The sequence below is a fragment of the Dipteris shenzhenensis genome, chromosome 4 (genome assembly GCF_047967505.1).
Source record: "Dipteris shenzhenensis isolate YYH24624 ecotype China chromosome 4, Dip_SZ_1.0, whole genome shotgun sequence".
Taxonomy (NCBI): domain Eukaryota; kingdom Viridiplantae; phylum Streptophyta; class Polypodiopsida; order Gleicheniales; family Dipteridaceae; genus Dipteris; species Dipteris shenzhenensis.
In genome coordinates, this window is record NC_141599.1 from 51,459,065 (window position 1) to 51,478,660 (window position 19,596).

Below are 19,596 nucleotides of genomic sequence, written 5' to 3' on the forward strand. Positions count from 1 at the left end.
GTCTGCATTGTTGTCATTCTTTGTATATATACATGTCCAATCCTTTCATGCCAAATGTCAATCTCTATAACTATACCATGCATAATCCTTTCATGCCAAATGTCAATATTTTAATAGCTGTACCATGCACAAACATTGCTGCATCAATTTGAGGCGTGTCCACATATAAAGTAAACAATCAATCATTTTTCTTTCCTTTAGTGATAGCCATCCTTCATGTCTTCAAGAAAGCAGCCATAGGAATAAAAAATAACCTGCAAATTATGTTTAACCATTTGACCAATAGAAACTAAATTTTTTGTAAAGTTAGGAACATACAGTACATCTGTCAAAAATTGTCTTGCCATCCTGCATAGACGAGCACATTTTCAATCCATGCAATTTGATGCACAGAGTAATCACCAGTCTCAACAACACCTGGTCTTTCTTGCATCCTTGAACCACTATGCATGACCAGTCATATGGTTGGATGCACCAGAATCAACATAACAAAAGGCATCCAAATTTCATTCAATCTTCACTTGGACTACAAAAGGCCTTCAGAGACCAAAAGGAAGTTATCTCAAAATTACAAGGTTTGACCATGTGTAGAGGCTCATATTCTAAGTGACATGTCACATACATGTGCTTACATGGGTATGCCCAAGACCATCAAACAGCCAATTGCATAGAAGTGGTTCATGAATCCAATCCTGCATCATGTAGGAGGGATCCTTGATCATCTTTACCTTGGTCTCCCCTCGAAGCTTGATGACAGTTTCCAAATCTTCAGCAGCAGCTGCATCACTCCAAGGCAATTTCTTATTCAGCATTTTCAGGCAACAAAATAGGAGAGACTCCAAGTCCTTTCTGCCCTTGGCCTTTCTAAAATCCAAATCAGTATCTGAGGAGAACTCCAAATCCAAAAATCTCTTGGCATCTGGTGAGTAGACTCCTGATATGGGGAAAGCTGTATGTACCATCAATGAAAAATCAAAATAGCCATCTCCTATGGCCATTCCCCAATCAATCAACTTAAAGTGGCCATCTTTATAGCATATGTTTCTGAATGCAATGTCATTGTGAACAACATGGTGAGTAGACATATGGATCACCTGTTCATATAATTGATGACTCATGGAAGCCACCTCTTCACAGCTGAGGCTGAGCTGATCCAAGCTCACACCTGCATACTCTGCCAAAAGAGCTGGTCTACTAACCCCATCAATGGCCACTGAAAATGCACAAGCGCATACTCAAGGGCATAGTTTGTCTCGAAAATACATTTCGCGCTCAACTTGAAACCATCGTTGCCATGTTGCACCAAAAGACAAAGCGACTTGTCTATGCATGTAAGGGGGACCCAGCTTTAGACACCAATCTTTTCCCTTGAATGCAACAATCAAAATGATAGATAGAAGAGTCACCTTTACTACGTCTTTCACAGCAACTTCAAATTCTAAAGAACCATTACCATGCTTCCACCACCTCATGGAACGGAGGATGCGCAAGGTATTTTTCCCAATCCTATAACAATCTGTTCCCTCCATCTGTAAGTGCTGTCCCTCATGCCAAGAGAGGTCTACTTCTCCAGTGGCTGCTTTCATTGTGATGATCTGAAGCCGCCTAAAAATAGCAAATGCTAGCTCCTCAAACCCAGGGGCTTCTGTGTCGACTTCATGCAGTCTATTAGGTTCATTTGCAGCGCTTATGAATACTTTCATATGCTGTGCCTCCTGCTCCTCACTTGACATAACATCTTGGATTACCTGCGAAACTCCCATCTCCGTGAGCCCTCCTGGCCTTACAAGAGGGATGATTGGGGTCATATGCCATATGGGATTGTCTTTCATGGAATAAGTAATGAAGCATAGCTGGAGCCACACACCATCCGTGGAAATGCCTGTGATTTCATATGGATCCATAAAGCCATGTTTCTCATACAACCTACCATACAAGAGACTGCCAGTCTTAAACAATTGCCCATTTGCCTCCAAAAATCTCTGTCGCCGGTTATCTGGGGCAGTTTTGAAAGATTTGAGCTCTATGAAGATATCAGCAGCTTTTTCTGCCACATCTGCAATCAGACCATCTGCACATGACCAAATTAAGTCTGGTATGATGCTACCATCGGATAGCAAGGATTTCTGTAGGAATGATTCTGGCGGGACAAGAAAAGATGGCGATACTAACAGGTTTGCACCCCCTAGCAGCCTACCAATTTGCCTTGCCAACTCTGCCAACAACTCACCAAACGCTCTGTAAGCTGCTAGATCCAATGGATTCTCCAAGCACTGCATGGATCTGTACTTGTAGCTCTGAAGAGTCTGTCCATGTACATGCCAAAAATTTAGAAAAGAGCCATCTTTATCCAGTACAGTCCAAGATTCCTGAATGATAAAGGTGGTGATAGAGCTGCACTTACTGTTGCCTAATGCCGTTGTGCTACCAAGTGGAAAGCTCCTTCGACTAATCTGAAACCCTTGTTCAAAGCCTTGTTCAAATGTTCTCTGCTGCTGCTGCTGCTTTTCAATCCTGGCAATCCTTCTCTCCAGCACACGTTCAGCCCCTTCGTTGTCGCCTCTCTGTTTCTTCATCTCTATGAGCCGTTCTTCTGTTGCAAGCAGCAATTCCAAATTGCTTACCTCTGATGATGATGTTGCCGTTTCTTTCATCTTCCCCTTGGCCAATGCAGTAGCTGCAGCTACAGGTGCTTCAGCTTCCTCTTCCTCTACCACCGAAGATGCTGTGTTTTGATTGTCAGTGAACAAGGAAGCGTACCGTTTTCGATGCACCCGGCCTGTCTTGTTGCACTTGACGTCATACCCTCCTCTTTCTGTGGAGCACGCTCCAACTATGATGCCAACGGCTGTGCCTCTCCCTGCTCTCCAGGAGACAGGGTCGCCCACCTTGAACTCCTCCTCCTCCTCTTCAGCCATCGATGTCAAAGCCCTTAGGCCGGGCACACAGGTCTGGTGCTTCCACCGTTGTTCAGATGCCACCCACTTGAATGTTTGTAGAGGCCTCTCCCTTCTCGATAAGGGGATATGTACCACCTCCTATCTAAACAAAGCATCCTATAGCCTCACTGTCCTCCTGCATACAAGTCTACCATTATCTTGCACTATAAATGTGAAGAAGAAGCACACAAGGTGTGATTGCAAAAAGTGGGTTTTTGGCCTAAGTGGAAGCCTAAGGGCCTTACCACATGGATGGGGCTAGCATGGGTTTAGGATGGGAAGCTTTTTGTCATCATCACTCCGATCCTACACCAAGTGGTCTAGGATGGATTTAGAATGGGAGTAGCCACTTTTTTTCCCATCCTCGACCATCCCTCTAGACCTTGGCATCCAGAATGGGTTCCCCTTTTTTAAGGATTCAAAAACATGGAAGGATGACATGTGTCCTTGTCCCCATGTTCCTAAACACATGACATGATGCCATGTGTCCTCTTCCTCCTAAACCCATCCCTTGTTCTTTTTTTGTTAGCACATGGTAGGATGGGAATAGGATAGAAATATGCATGGGACCACTTTGGACCACCTTTTCCCATTCCCATCCTATTTCTTCCCATGTGCTAAGCCCCTAAGTAACTATCGCTGAGCTTGGCAAAGCAAAATTCATGTTTTATGAAATTCTTTTGGTTTCCATTTTTGTCCCACTGCTATTGGTCCAAGTTAGACTTTCTTATTCATTATTAGTCTAGTTGAATTTACTATTTCAGTCCTCTCTCTCTTTCTCTCTCTCTCTCTCTCTCTCTCTCTCTCTCTCTCTCTCGCTTCCCTATCTCCACGCCCTTCCTCCTAGATTGTCTCCAACTCGTTTGTTGCTGCTTTCGCCTGAAAATTCCTCCACCAATTACCTTTTGGGCGGGCCTTATGAATGGCAAAAATCATTCAACTTCTTGTTTATCTGAAGTTAGTGTATGTTCTTAAGACGAGTAGCATGACTCGTCTATGACAGATTAGAGACCCGATCCATTAGGTCTCAAAGTAGGATCTTAAAATTTCTTTAATTTCAAGAAATAGAATTTCAAGTTTCAAGACCCGGGCACTATAAGCATCGTTTGGTTTGACTTTATGCTCAGTTTACTCAATGATTCACCTATTTGAGTGACCAAGTAATGTTGATTGAGCAACAAAGCATTCGTGCAAAAAATCAGGAGCCCCCCCGCACACACACGCACACATCTATTTGAGCAACCATGTGATGTTGATCGAGAGACAAAGCATTCGCACAAAACTCACAACCAACCCCTCCCCCCCACGCACGCGCACACACACACACACACACACATGCACTCTTTCTCTCACTCACTCTCTTTTCTTTTGACTATCTCCATTATGCGTGCACACACAGACACATGTTCTAAAACCTCTCTCTCTCTCTCACCCTGGGCACAATTAGGACCTTTGGAATAGTTCAGGCAGGGAAAGCAATCGGATGCCTGATGGATGCAATTGGACTACGTACGCAAGCAAGGTCTAGCAGTAGGAGAGAGATATCCAATAGAAATAAAGAACCCTACTTCTCTCGACTATTGGATTTCTATCCTAACATATGCCTATAACTTTGATAGGTTCAGGTGAGCTTCGGGACCCCTATATGCCGCTGTTTTTGCTATCATCTGATAGGAAAGTTCTTGATAGGATGCAGTCGGAATCACCGCATGTACCTAGCCTCTCTCTCTCTCTCTCTCTCTCTCTCTCTCTCTCTCTTTGGCCGCATGCGTATGGAACAAAGAGAGAGAGAGAGAGAGAGAGAGAGAGAGAGAGAGAGAGAGAGAGAGTGAATAGTTTGAAAGACCCATCTAACCCATCATAGACTGGTCAAAGAGAGAGAGAGAGAGAGAGAGAGAGAGAGAGAGAGAAGGGTTTGAAATGCCATCTCAACATGACCATCCTTCTACAACCTCATGGATGGCTATGTCTGCTAGTGCCATCTCAACATGACCATCCTTCTACAACCTCATGGATGGCTGTGTCTGCTAGATGAAATGCATCATAAATAAGCAACCTCCTCACATCCCTCTCCAACCTCTCTAAGTCTGCTTACATCCACAGACTTGTGTCAAGAATACGATAGGAAGCTTGTTGGAGGAGGTGGACAAAGCAGTAGGGAGAGGAATCTGAGTTGAAGAAGATGGAAGCTAGGGGCAAGGTTAAGGGGGGGGCAAGAGCTAGGATGGAGAAGGGAAAGGCTTGTAGAAGAGGTCTCGTAGGTCAGATCAACCATTAAGGAGAAGCACTCAGTATGTGAGGAGGGGATAGACGAAGATGGGAGTGATATAGAGAGTCTAGCAAGAGCTAAGAGGGAGAAGGGAAAGGCATGTAGAAGAGGTCTCAAAGGTCAGATCAACCATCGAGGAGAAGCACTCAGTATGTGAGGAGAGGGCATGGATGAAGGTGGGAGCAATATAAAGGAGTCTATTGCTAAGTAGTCTAGTGATACTTCCTTAGCAACATGGTGTGGAGATCAATTTATACTGAAAGCCATGGATGCACTTGCATTGATATCCCTCTAGCTCACATGATAGCAATCATCATCTTCTTTCAATTTCTTTGGATCTTGAACCAAATCTTCTTACGCTGAAGTGAAAATAGTGTTCGCGAAGGTGGCTTGTTGTAAGCGTGTCATGCTAGCGACTATGGAACCCAATCTTGATTTATTCATGTCCACATTCATCTCCTCCAAAAACTCAAAAATGTTTCTCTCCATCCCCCCCCCCTCCCAACCTTGGCACACTCGTAGATTAGAGCTCCTCCATGTCTCCAAATAGTTTCTTTGCTTCTTCCTTGCTCATCTCTACGTCATATTTTTCCTAAAAGGGATGTATATTTTTTTCTGCAGGTGTAGCACCTAGACTCATGTTTGGATGTATTTTTCCTAAAAGGGATGTATATCTTTTTCGCGGGTGTAGCACCTAGACCCATGTTTGGATGCTACTTATTCATGCTTCTATCTCAAATCCTTGTCACATTGAATGATTTAATAATTAGATACCAATGAATTGTGCAACACAACCATCGGAGATTGGAAACTCATATGTTTATTTTGCCTCCAAAATGGAGCATGATGGGGCTAGCTTTTTTATGCATTCAATGTTTGTGCCAATAGCTAATCAGATACCCATTTCTCAAATTTCATATCAGGCTGATGATAGATTTAATGTGTACATAGATTTTTTCATACCATGTGACTTGGCTCATCATTTGATTATTCGATTGTTTGGATGGAACCGACTTTGTGTGATGAGCTACTCATATGTTCCAATTTATCGTGAACAATCGGCATAAAGCTGGTCCTCCTTCTCAAAAAGTAAGGCCCTATAATGATGACATGTGGCATCTAGATCCATCTAGGGAGATGGGGCTTGTTGAAGCTAGTGTGAGGTGAAAATGAGCTTTCATGTAGGTTTTGAATTCGAATTCTCTGTTAGCTCTCACGTTTTCAGCAAGAAAGGTTGGGTGGAACGATATCGGTGCTACTCCCGTGATCTGCAGTAGGAAATAGAGAAGGCAGTTAACAATTGGTATCAGAGCCAAAAGGCTAGGTGAGAGAGAGGATCTGGGTGACAGAAGATCAGAGCTCCAGGAAGAGATCAAGCGATGGATGAATTTTGATCTAATGATATGAGAAGTGCATCGTGAGCGTCAGTCGAGCTCTCTTGCAGCGTGATCTAATGGAACAGGAAGGGGTTCGTGAGCTGTGATGGGAGCTACGAACGGTTTATTCTTTGTTGAATCGTAATGAAGTCGAAAGCATCTCTAGACTAGAAAGTCGTGTATGAAGGATTGGTCGTGGATTTGCCTGTAGATAGAAGAGGTGTGTAACAAGGGTGATGACGTATCTGTTCGGTGGTGCTCCTACGTTGGCTTAACAGGAGCTTGTATTATGGGAGACTTGCGAATCGATACGTGATCGATGAAATTGGCAGGGGTTGCTGCCCATGACGATGAACGACGTGGTGGTCCTCCTGCACTGTTCATAGTATCTGCTCGAGCCTAACAGGGGCTCGTATGATATGTTACGTGGCTGACTACATTTTGGCGCACTTATAGTGAGAGCCTCCAAGGTCATGTAAGCAGAGATTACGGAGGTTACGGAAGACCTGTGAGACTAAAAAAAAAAAAACAGACGATCAATGTCTGTTCCGTCGTAAATCCTACGCCTACGTTCTCTGGCTCATAGTAAATTTTAACCTGTTTTCCAACACACTCATAGTCATAGCCTTTTAAGGCCACGCAGTGGAGACAGATTCCAAATAGAGGAGCGTATCATTTGCGAGCAAGCAGTACGTGGAGGCTGCAGGCTTTGGGGATTCGAGTTTGTGGAGCTGAGACAGAAGTGATTGACCAGGGAGCTTTCTTTGGCCTTTCCTGATTTAGTTTTGTTGATGCTCTGCTTGCATGAAGAGGTTTTGTTAATAATCAGTCTGCATGAAGGTTTGATGTTGTAGCAGGGATAGATTATGCTTGAGACTATGCCTGTGTATTTCAGTCTGAGTTGACTTGCAAGAATTTCCCTAATATAGGGAAAAGCGGGATTTGGGATATATGCTTGTATCAAATGCTTGGTTAGTGTGAATCCGGGATTGCAGGTATTCCCTAGTATAGGGAATTGTGTCAAAGTGTCAGTACACTGAATTGTGTCAGTTTGTAAATATAGCGTTCTAGTGGTGTTTAAAAAAAAAAAACAAAACAAAATAAAACACCCATTGAACTAAATGGAAGCAGAAGAAGGGGCTTCTAGAAGGGACCTTGGTGAGTCAGGAGTCCGGCCGACCCAGCAGGTGTTGCGCCCAGGAGCTCACACCTTATCTGGCAGGATTGCATTACTTGAGGATGCCTTGCAACAATTATTAGCGCAACAGTTACAGACAAATGCAGGGCAGTCTGAACTTAGAAGAGCAATACATAGTATGTCTGCCAGACCTTCTCAAGAGGAGAAGGGAAAGGCTCCAGTGGAACCGGAGTCTAGTGTCCATACGGTCGAGCCTAGGAAGGCTAAAGTACTAAATATTGCCAATTATAGGCCGGAAAAGTATTCTAGTCGGATGAATGACCATAGTTCTGATGTCATTGACACCTGGTTACACAAATGGGACGAGGCGTTCGCCATTTGTGAAATCAGAAATGACATCAAGAAGATCCGTGAGGCCACCCACATGTTTAGTGAGGCAGCGGATCGCAGTGGTGGATTAAGCAACAAAAAGATGGTATAGCCACTACCTGGGAGGGGTTTCAAAGGGAATTCAGGAAACACTTCTTACCTACTGATGAAGCATCCCGAGCTTGGGATCAATATAGGAACCTTCGTCAGAGAAATTTGTCAGTGGCAGAATACACTGATAAGTTTTGAGAGAGCGTAATGAAGGTCGATGAACCCCTGCCTCAATCAATCCAAGTGAAAGATTTCATATTTGGATTGAATGATCAGATAAAAATGGAAGTTCGGGCTAAGTACGCGAACATGTTAGATGATGCAATAGTCATATCCCTGAACTATGAGGATCCCAAGGGCAGCAGGCCAAGTGGGTTTGCACAGGTAGGAACCCAGTATGGGTACCAAAAGAAATCTGGGTTTAAGAAGAAATAGATTAGTAAAGGGAGTGGTTCTCAGCCGAGTGGAATTCTAAGGGTCCCTATAGACTCTTAGATCTCGTGTCTAAAATATGATGGAATTTGTTTCTTATTTGTGTGAGTTCTAAGTGTCTCTATAAACTCTTAGATCTCTTGTGTGAAATGTGATTTTTGTTCTTATTTATGTGTTACATTTGTGTGATTTCTTTGAATCTCATTAGAGATTCAAAGATCTTTTGTGTGAACATTTCTTTTTTGTAATTTGATAGAGTTCTTAGGGTTTCATTTGAGTGCTTAAGATCTCTTATATAGGCTAATCATTAAATAGACCTTGATACAGTTCTTAGCATCTCATTTTTTAGCTCTTAATATCTCTAAGATAAGCTAATTTATGCAATGTGAATAGTGCTTTTTGTAACTAAATAAAGTTCTTAAGATCTCTAAGATAGGGTATGTAAATTATGCTCTTTGTAGTTTGATAGACTTCTTAAGATTTTATTTTATTTAGTTCTTAAACCTCTTTTAGGTTATGTCTTTGAATTAACATTCTTACAATTAGTATTTGGAGAAAACATTATTCTTTCAATACTATGTGAATGAATTTTTTGCAACCCTATGAAATGTGGTAAATATTAAAATGTAGATAATCATAACTTGCATTATTACACGTATTATTGAGAGTATTTTTATTCTCTCAATATTATGTGAATGAATATGTTGTATCTTTATAAAATTGGAGTTCTTGTACTTACTATTGAAAGCATATATATGTATTCTTTCAAGTTTATGTGGATGAACTTTTAACTAGCGTGCTCTACACTTTTTTAATGAAAATTTTTTATTCTTTTTAATAGTATGTGAATGAATTTTTAATAATATGCATTATAACAATTACTTAATGCTTAATTTTGAGAGAATATATTCATTCTTTCAATTGGATGTGAATGAATGCATAACTATTTGAAACATGTACTCTTAATTAGAGTTCTTACACAAATTATTGAAACAATACAGCTGAAACTCCTAAACCAAGTACCACCATTGGAGTGAAGAGGAAAGTAACCCCAATGGCAGCCCGGGCTTGGTCAAAGTCTCCCTTAAACCTATAACAAATAGAAAAAGCGAGGAGAGAAAGCTTATGTTTTGGTTGCCTTCAGCCTCATCAGTGGAAGGATTGTCCACGTAATAAAGATCGTCGGATGGCTGAGATGGTAGTCTCAGAATGCGACATGGAAATGGAGGGAAGTCCCAGAGCGGAAGAGATGCAGATTCAGCTAGGAGATCTTCTCAGAGGTCAGTACCTTGTTTGTTATGTATGTCTATTGCTAAGTTAGTAACGAGTGCACCTGATAACATCCTATCTAAGCCCACAGCAATGGGGTATACAACCTTTAATGATACGGAGTTAATTAAAATGAAAGGGCAAGTGGCCAATCATGATGTCATTGTGTTGTTTGACTCAGCGTCAACTCACAATGTGATTAACTCCAAGCTCGTGAAGAGGCTGAAGTTAAAGACAAGTCCATCTGACTATGCGTATACAGTCAGGATGGTAGATGGAAGTTCAACTGAAGTATGGGACCAAAGGGTTACCCAGTTGGAGCTTCATATTCAGGACTATGCTGAGAAGCTTGATTTTGAAATGACCAAGCTTGCTCATGCAGATATAGCCCTGGGTGTGGCGTGGTATTCTAGGAAGAATCCAGCCATTGATTGGAAAAAGCACGCATATCAATTCAAGATGAATGATGTGCTTTATGTCTTGTGAGGTGAAAAAGATGTACCTCAGGGACCGTTGGTTTCCGTGATGGAAATTCGAAAAGCTCAAGAAGAGTTTTTATTCCTTTGCACAGCATCGATAGAGCCGGTGGATGATTCTTCGGCTAGCACTGATGTTACGCAAAATGGTGAGATGGCCAAGCTGGCTAATCTTATAATAGAGGAGTTCTCTAAATGTTTTAGGGATGAACTACCTTATGGGTTACCTCTAGAGCGGAATTTTCAACATAAGATTGAACTGATTCCGGGGGCAGAACCTATAAATAGACCTCCCTATAGAATGAGTTTTACTGAAGAGGCAGAGGTGCGTAGACAACTAGAAGAATGCCTCAAGTTGGGGCAGATTCAGCCAAGTTTCTCACCTTTTGCTTTGCCAGTGATATTAAAGAACAAAAAGGATGATACGTTTCACCCTCTGTATAGATTACAAAGCATTGAATAATATCACTGTTAAGCACAGGTATCTGATGGCTCGGATTGATGATTTGCTAGATGCATTACATGGAGCCGTGATTTTCAGCAAGATAGATCTTAAGTGTGGCTACCATCAGATCCGGATTAGAACCGAGGATGTGCATAAAACCGCTTTCAGAAGCAGGTTTGGTCATTATGAGTTTTTGGTAATGCCCTTCGGACTTACCAATGCTCCAACAACATTCGTCATGCTTATGAACGATTTACTACGTCCGTATATTAGAAAGTTTGTAGTACATTTTATTGACGATATTCTAGTGTTCAGTAAAAGTATTACTGAGCATCGTGAACACTTAAGAATAGTGTTCAGTACTTTGAGGAAAGCCAGTCTTTATGTAAATAAAAAGAAAACTATACTGTGTATGGTTAGGCTTGAATATTTAGGATTCATAATTACTCTAGAGGGGGTAGAAATGGATCCGAAGAAAGCCACTATGATACTGACTTGGCTAATCCGTCAGAGTCTGACCGCGTTGCAATCATTCTTGGGATTTGTCCAATTTTATAGAAGGCATATCAAAGGGTATTCTGTATCACCATTGACTGAACTGACCTCAGATAAAGTACCTTTTATATGGGGACAGAATCAACAAGAAAGTTTTAACACCATAAAACAAGCTGTGGTCATAGGACCGGTGTTAAAAATAGTTGATCCCCAGAAACCGTTGTTCCTGGAAACTGATGCAAGTGGCATTGCAGTAGGAGCAATTCTCCTTCAAGAGGGAAAGCCAGTAGCCTTTGAAAGCAAGAAGCTTTCTCCCTCTCAAAGGAATTGGCCAACTCATGAATTAGAGTTGTATGCTGTTATCCATGCTTTGAAAACATGGAGGCATTATTTGTATGGTTCAGAGTTTTATGTGGATGTGGATCATGATACTCTGAAATATTTTTGTAAACAGCCTGACTTGAGGGGCCACCAAGCTAGGTGGGCAGAGCTCATGCAGGAGTTTAATTTGACGATTCGGTACTAAAGAGGGAAGGATAAGGTTGCTGATGTGTTGTCTCGCATTATGCACAATATGAGTTTTACGGTATTAGAGAGTGCTCTAATGATCGAGATTAGAGAAACTCAAAAGGTGGACGAGTTTGTCCAGAGCTTATGGCCTAAATATCATGTGTTTAGACCCGAGGAAAATGAAAAGGATGACTTGGCATCCAGAAAAGGCCAAACTTATGCAAGATATACCATAAGGGATGGTATGCTGAAAAGAAATGGCAAGGTAGTAGTACCTAGTCAGAATGATCTCAGGCAGAGAGTCATTTGACAGTGCCATGATAGCCCATGTCCGGGACATCCAGGGGTCAAAAAGACATATGATCTCGTGAAGCGATATTTCTTTTGGCCAAAGATGAAAAAGCATATTCATGAATATGTGACATGGTGTTTCTCGTGTCAGGTAAGTAAGGCCGAGCAGGTGAAGCCACTTGGACTTTTACAGCCCTTGGAAATACCACTGAGTAAGTGGGAGAGCATTTCCATGGACTTTATTGTAGGGCTGCCTACAACATAAGGAGGGTATGATTCTATCCTTGTGGTGGTTGATTGTCTAACCAAGATGGCTCACTTCATTCCGACTAGAGAGTCTGTTAGTGCCCCGTAAGTAGCGGATTTGTTTATTAGACATATATTTCATCTGCATGGATTGCCTAGATCCATAGTGTCAGACAGAGATGTCAGATTTACCAGTCATTTTTGGACCGCAGTATTTGAGACACTACAGACTGAGTTGGGAATGAGTAGTGGGGATCATTTTGAGATGGATGGTCAGACGGAGAGAGTCAACTAGACTTTAGAGGATATGCTGAGGGCATATTTGTCATTGAAGCAACATACGTGGGACAAGTGGTTGCCATTGTTAGAGTTTGCCTACAATGATAGAAAACATTCCTCTACCAGGTTCAGTCCATTTGAGCTGAACTATGGTTATAGACCAGCAAATCCAACTATAGTTGGAGTACCGACTCCTCAGAAAGTACCTAGTGCCGTGAACTTTGTGGTTCAGATGCGGGAGATGCTAGCACTTGCAAGAGCTAATATCCACCAGGCTATGGATAGAGCCAAGGTGTATGCGGATTAAAACCGGTCTATAAGAGTATTTAAGGAAGGAGAAAAAGTTTTTCTCAGAGTTCCTTCCCACTCGAAGTTGTTAACTTCAGGAGAGTGTGCTAAATTATCACCTCGATACTGTGGGCCGTGGTTAATTCTAAAGAGAATAGGCACGGTAGCCTATAAATTAGAATTGCCATAGGGGTGTAAGGTGCACCCGGTTTTTCATGTTTCACGCTTAAATAAATTTTTACATACAGATGACTCACTAATCGAAGGTGTGGTTTTGTTTCAGGAGATAGAGGATAATGCAAGGCACAAACCAACAAGAATCCTGGACCGAGGAACAATGCAAATACGGAATCAGAAGATACCCACGGTGTTGGTTGCATGGCATGATCAGCTTCTATCCGAAGCTACCTAGGAATCCGTATACCAGTTGTGGAGAGTGTTCCTAGACTTTATCATCGAGGACGCTGATGTCTGAAGAGGGAAGGAATGTTACGCTCTAGCTGAGGTAGCATGACCTCGGAAGAATCAGTCGACATTTCCCTTAAAGGATCTATGTTTGTTATATATTTGTTTGCGCTTCATGTAAATGATCAAGAGGGAATTAATGTCAAGGTCCTAGGTGAGGGTTGATAGCACCAGACTAGCTGGGATCTAAGGCTAAGGGTCTAATGCAAGAAATGTGCCTAGCGGTAAAGGAAATTAAAGCATCCCAAGAGAGGGGTGAAATGTTGCTTTAGTAAGGCCCTATAATGATGACATGTGGCATCTAGATCCATCTAGGGAGATGGGGCTTGTTGAAGCTAGTGTGAGGTGAGAATGAGCTTTCACGTAGGTTTTGAATTCGAATTCTCTGTTAGCTCTCACGTTTTCGGCAAGGAAGGCTGGGTGGAACAATATCAGTGCTACTCCCATGATCTGGAGTAGGAAATAGAGAAGGTAGTTAACAGACAATCACAAAGGGAAAGTTAAGAGAGAGAGAGAGAGAGAGAGAGAGAGAGAGAGAGAGAGTGAAGAGTTTGAAAGACCCATCTAACCCATCATAGACTGGTCGTAGAGAGAGAGAGAGAGAGAGAGAGAGAGAGAGAGAGAGAGAGAGAGAGAGAGAGAGAGAGAGAGAGAGAGAGAGAGAGAGAGAGAAGGGTTTGAAATGCCATCTCAACATGACCATCCTTCTACAACCTGATGGATGGCTATGTCTGCTAGTGCCATCTCAACATGACCATCCTTCTACAACCTCATGGATGGCTATGTCTGCTAGATGAAATGCATCATAAATAAGCAACCTCCTCACATCCCTCTCCAACCTCTCTAAGTCTGCTTGCATCCACAGACTTGTGTCATGAATACGATAGGAAGCTTGTTGGAGGAGGTGGACGAAGCAGTAGGGAGAGGAATCTGAGTTGAAGAAGATGGAAGCTAGGGGGCAAGGTTAAGGGGGGGGCAAGAGCTAGGATGGAGAAGGAAAAGGCTTGTAGAAGATGGTCTCGTAGGTTAGATCAACCATTGAGGAGAAGCACTCAGTATGTGAGGAGGGGATAGACGAAGATGGGAGTGATATAGAGAGTCTAGCAAGAGCTAAGAGGGAGAAGGGAAAGGCATGTAGAAGAGGTCTCAAAGGTCAGATCAACCATCGAGGAGAAGCACTCAGTATGTGAGGAGAGGGCATGGATGAAGGTGGGAGCAATATAAAGGAGTCTATTGCTAAGTAGTCTAGTGATACTTCCTTAGCAACATGGTGTGTAGGTCAATTTATACTGAAAGCCATGGATGCACTTGCATTGATATCCCTCTAGCTCACATGATAGCAATCATCATCTTCTTTCAATTTCTTTGGATCTTGAACCAAATCTTCTTACCCTGAAGTGAAAATAGTGTTCGCGAAGGTGGCTTGTTGTAAGCGTGTCATGCTAGCGACTATGGAACCCAATCTTGTTTTATTCATGTCCACATTTATCTCCTCCAAAAACTCAAAAATGTTTCTCTCCATCGCCCCCCCCTCCCGACCTTGGCACACTCGTAGATCAGAGCTCTTCCATGTCTCCAAATAGTTTCTTTGCTTCTTCCTTGCTCATCTCTACGTCATATTTTTCCTAAAAGGGATGTATATTTTTTTCTGCGGGTGTAGCACCTAGACTCATGTTTGGATGTATTTTTCCTAAAAGGGATGTATATCTTTTTTGCGGGTGTAGCACCTAGACCCATGTTTGGATGCTACTTATTCATGCTTCTATCTCAAATCCTTGTCACATTGAATGATTTAATAATTAGATACCAATGAATTGTGCAACACAACCATCGGAGATTGGAAACTCATATGTTTATTTTGCCTCCAAAATGGAGCATGATGAGGCCAGCTTTTTTATGCATTAAATGTTTGTGCCAATAGCTAATCAGATACCCATTTCTCAAATTTCATATCAGGCTGATGATAGATTTAATGTGTACATAGATTTTTTCATACCATGTGACTTGGCTCATAATTTGATTATTCGATTGTTTGGATGGAAACGACTTTGTGTGATGAGCTACTCATATGTTCCAATTTATCGTGAACAGTCAGCATAAAGTTGGTCTTCCTTCTCAAAAAGATCAATTATATCCACCCCAATCAGATTTTAAGTCCTATCTCGAGAAGATCGAAGCACTCAGTTCAATTGAAGCAAAGGTCCTTGGTTCATGTAGTGAAGATAGGCTAGATGGGGATGGAATAATTCTCTTATTAAAGCTATGAAGCATGTTAAACTTGGTATTAGGTGCTAGACAAAAGATCTATCCTTGTTAACTTAATGCTCTCTCTCTCTCTCTCTCTCACCGCCCCCTCTCCCCTCATCTCTCCCTTCCTCCCCTCCCCCTTCTCTCTCTCTCTCTCTCTCTCTCTCTCTCTCTCTCTCTCTCCATCTCTCTCTCTCCATCCATCTAGTAGTATTAGCGTGTGTATGCATAATCAGTGGAGCCAGTTACTCTTTTCAAAAAGTATAGTATGTTTCACATTGGACCTAAGGAATGCATGTTAGAATTTCAAACTATTGGATCCAAAATCCTTCTTATCTCTGGAATAGGAATCCATGTATTACACTAGAATGTAGACTTTTTAGAAGAGCGAAAGATGATCATTTTTTAAGCTTCCTGCATCCCACAGGATCCCTCAAGGGTAACAGGCTTGTAGTTAACTCTATTATTGGCTCACCTCATACACCTGCAATCTAGTTTGAAGGAATAGGAATCCATTGCTTGTAATACAACCCTTTCACTAACATAGGAACCTTTATCGATCACATTTTTCCATTTATCAATGTACGCCTTTCTATCTTCTCCTTTACTGCAATGCACTTGATAAGATTAAGATATGCATCCTCACCACTTCTCTCGTTAAGAGAATATAGGGATATAGAAGAGAAGAGATAGAGATAGAGAAATAGAAATGCCTTCACCTCAATACCATGTTTGGATCCGAAGGAGGCACGAAATGCATCCTTGATGCTCCCAACATAGTCTCCCCCTTACAACAAAATAGCTCGGCCAAATGCGGCCTCTCCAATCATCTCTTCAAGATATCTAGCTTCTTCGGGAACATATGTCAAGGGGGATACTTGTTGAAGTTATCCAAAACGTCCATTAGAATAATTTGGTTAGTATACTCACATAGCTTTGTCTTACGAACACACCAAAGAATTTAGCTCACGAATCCAAGAAGTGATCACTCTTGCTCATCTAAATATGCAAGGAAATTAGGCATCGTATTTTATTCTCAAAAACACCTCCACAAACCCAGCTATATAGAAGTTTCAAATAGAGATGATATATCTTGCAGCGATCGTGGCTATGGTAGAGTAGGTGATTATGACAACCCATAGCGAAAATGCCCACCATCTCACCTCTTCCACCTCAAGGTGCTGGTGACATTCCCGCCACTTGCTGCTCATGAAATCCATCTAGAATGTCATCTCTTCCATCTTGCATAGACGTCTTTTGATTGGATTAGGCATGCTACCATTCCACTTGTCTCGGAGACATCCATAAAACCTTGACTACTGTAATCCTTGGATCCCAGATTTTTGCTCCATTGATCCAACCTTTGCTTGCTAGCCATGTTCATCCTGGAAGCCGATGGCTGACCAAAGTGAATCACCACCAATCGATTGATGGATCTGAAGAAAATTTCTAGCTGAAAGAAGGGGCAACCTAATGGGAGAACTCTCTAGAAATGAATATTGGATGGATTAGTGAATAGAATATTTGAACGTCTGATGGCAGTACTCGATCTAAAGTTACAAATTGTAGGAGTATGACAAGAACCATCCAATGGATTTATAATGTGGTTCTGCAATTTGAGCTCTCGAATGTTATGGGCACGTTATTCCAATCAGACAAATTGCAGCTGTTCCACCATCACACTCTAGAGAAACTATGGCCGTCTGGTGCTTGTGGGAAAATGGACTTGTAAGTTCAATGAAAACATATACTTTCTCAGCCATGTTCTTTAATCCTCTCTTTGTTCACGTAAAGAACACAGGGATCTACACCCTCGGGGGGGTCACTATGTATAAACTCTCTATACCACGTGCGTTCAAGGCCTATTTCTAAAACCCCTTATCTGTAAATTTTTCATTAATTAAATGTACCCCTTTTCTATACAAATCTGTAAATTTTTCCCAAAACTATTTTAAATAGTCCCTTATGTATATTTATTTCTGTAAATTTTAGAAATAAAAAATATCCTTCTGTTGAACTCACGTGATAGGGTTACATATGATGAGTGACCCCCCTGAGTCTACACCTCTATTGCTCTCCTATAGTTTTGGATCTTTCCAACGACGAAAAAGACTCGAAAAGATGGATAACGTGAAGCTCACCACAATTTACTTCAAGAACTAACGTGTGCTCTACTTCAATAAAATCTCCAAAGCCCCAATCTCACCTTGCTGTATCTTGACAATCGCCCATCAACAACAAAAAACATTATCCTCTCAACCTTTCACATGGATCTCTATCACCCTCATCGTCATCACCAAACTGCAACTACTACACCCATGCCACTGCCGCCTCATCGTCCACCGCAAAGTCATCAACCCCCATACCGTGCTCCTCCTTCATCTGAAACAATCCGCAATCTAAATTAGAATAGGTAATTGCCTCAATACGTGACACCATTTTGCAAAATAGGGATTACAACTAATCAGAGCTCGAATATTCAGGAACTTTGTAGTAGCCGGAGATGCATTTCCTATTTCTCCTTCTGAGAAGACTGCAAGACACTGTACACATTTCTGCTGTTGGACACACTATTCCCTCCAAAGTAACCGAGCTGTAGTCCACGAGGGGCACCAAATAGTAAGCTTTTGCTATCTCCCCAAGCCTAACTTCTACCCCAATGCCCATCCTCATACGCCCCAACTATAACCGAACTCTATGGTAAGGACTATATTGTCGATAGAAGCTGGAGATAACCAAAATTTGTGTAAGACCTGACCGTATTTACAAAAGAGAAAGAATTCATGAATGAAGCGATACATTTAATCAGCAGGACACAAAAGCTAGCATCCTCACCAGCTACAGGAATTTTGACGGGCGAACTGATCAATGTAGCAAAACATGGAAAGCATAGCCGAAATCCCTACAGCTATACACGATAGGATCATAGCAGGACCATGAGCTTCTTGTCCCATGAGAATGAAGATATGCTTGGTACCTTCGTCCTCATGCCATGCTACAGCTCCATCAATGTTTTGACGACTTGCTAGTCGAGCTTGCCTCCCACGGTCTTGCTTGCCAGGAAGCCCAGTCCAAATATAATATATCACTGGCCTGCTACATGCCAAATACAATACATCGCTGGCCTACTACATTGGTTGCCCATTCGTTGATTCACATATATCAATAAAGTGATGAGCTACCTCGATCCCACTTCTGCTCATGCTAATCATTTTGTCCATTGAAGAGCGTGTTGATTGTTGCCGCTCATTGGTAGACTATACTGCTTAAGCAACTTTGTTAATAAGTGGCAGCATCGATGGCCAATGGCAAATATGAAAGGATGGAGATAGAGCATGGGCTGGGCAGCGATGGCATGATCATCTCTGGGTAAGTAGAATGAAATTTGCATGGGCAAGATCACGATAATACACAGCGCCTCAAACATCCTGGTAACAACATGACGGGTGGATCGACAGCCCTTTCATCAGAAAAACGTGCTTCCCTTGATCGACACATGGCAGATTCTTGTGCCTCCCTCCCTCCCTCATGACAGATTGTTGTCGAGAGGAGTTGTATGTGAGTGCCTAGGTTGGATTATGGTCCCAAATAGATAGAAATTTCAAAATTCAATAAAGTAAGAGTGAATGTGGTGCAAAGTTAACGGAAGGTGGTGGGTGCCATTAATATTTAATTTACTCTTAAGCTAAGACAAAGGTGGTCAATTAATGGCCATTTAACTGGCACTTGATTGAAATCCACCTCACACATGTGAGGTGGAGGTTAAAGGTAGTTAAGAGTCACGACTCAAGAGCTAGCTTGCAAGTGAAGAGTCATAGCTCAAGACCTTGCAAGTCACGACTCACGACTTTAAAGGTTTAAACTGACAATTGAATCTTGATATTCAAACATCCAGATAAATAACTTAACAAGAGCCTAGAGGGCTACATAGATTATATACCAATCATCATAGATCAATAAATGTAGGTTGAATGAAATTTGCATAGATCAATAAACATAGGTAGCATGGCA

The 19,596-nt window shown here is 41.9% G+C and overlaps 1 protein-coding gene across 1 annotated transcript; it reads right to left on the reverse strand.

Annotated features, from left to right (window-relative positions):
• Positions 1 to 353: 353 nt before the first annotated feature.
• Positions 354 to 2,918, reverse strand: LOC147903014 (uncharacterized). Its single transcript, XM_087373990.1, has 2 exons — positions 2,231 to 2,918; positions 354 to 2,071 (listed from the first exon to the last, which is right to left on the reverse strand). Exons 1-2 carry the CDS (start codon positions 2,916 to 2,918, stop codon positions 1,236 to 1,238), a joined length of 1,524 nt encoding a protein of 507 aa, XP_087230116.1. The 3' UTR covers positions 354 to 1,235.
• Positions 2,919 to 19,596: the final 16,678 nt, after the last annotated feature.

Bases quoted from the DNA above. Each gene is read 5' to 3' on its own strand.
- LOC147903014 (XM_087373990.1), bottom strand. From the start codon at position 2,918: ATGGCTGAAGAGGAGGAGGAGGAGTTCAAGGTGGGCGACCCTGTCTCC. The intron at 2,072-2,230 runs GTGAGTTGTTGG...GGTCATGTGCAG, and splicing joins AGCAGCTTACAGAGCGTTTG to ATGGTCTGATTGCAGATGTG.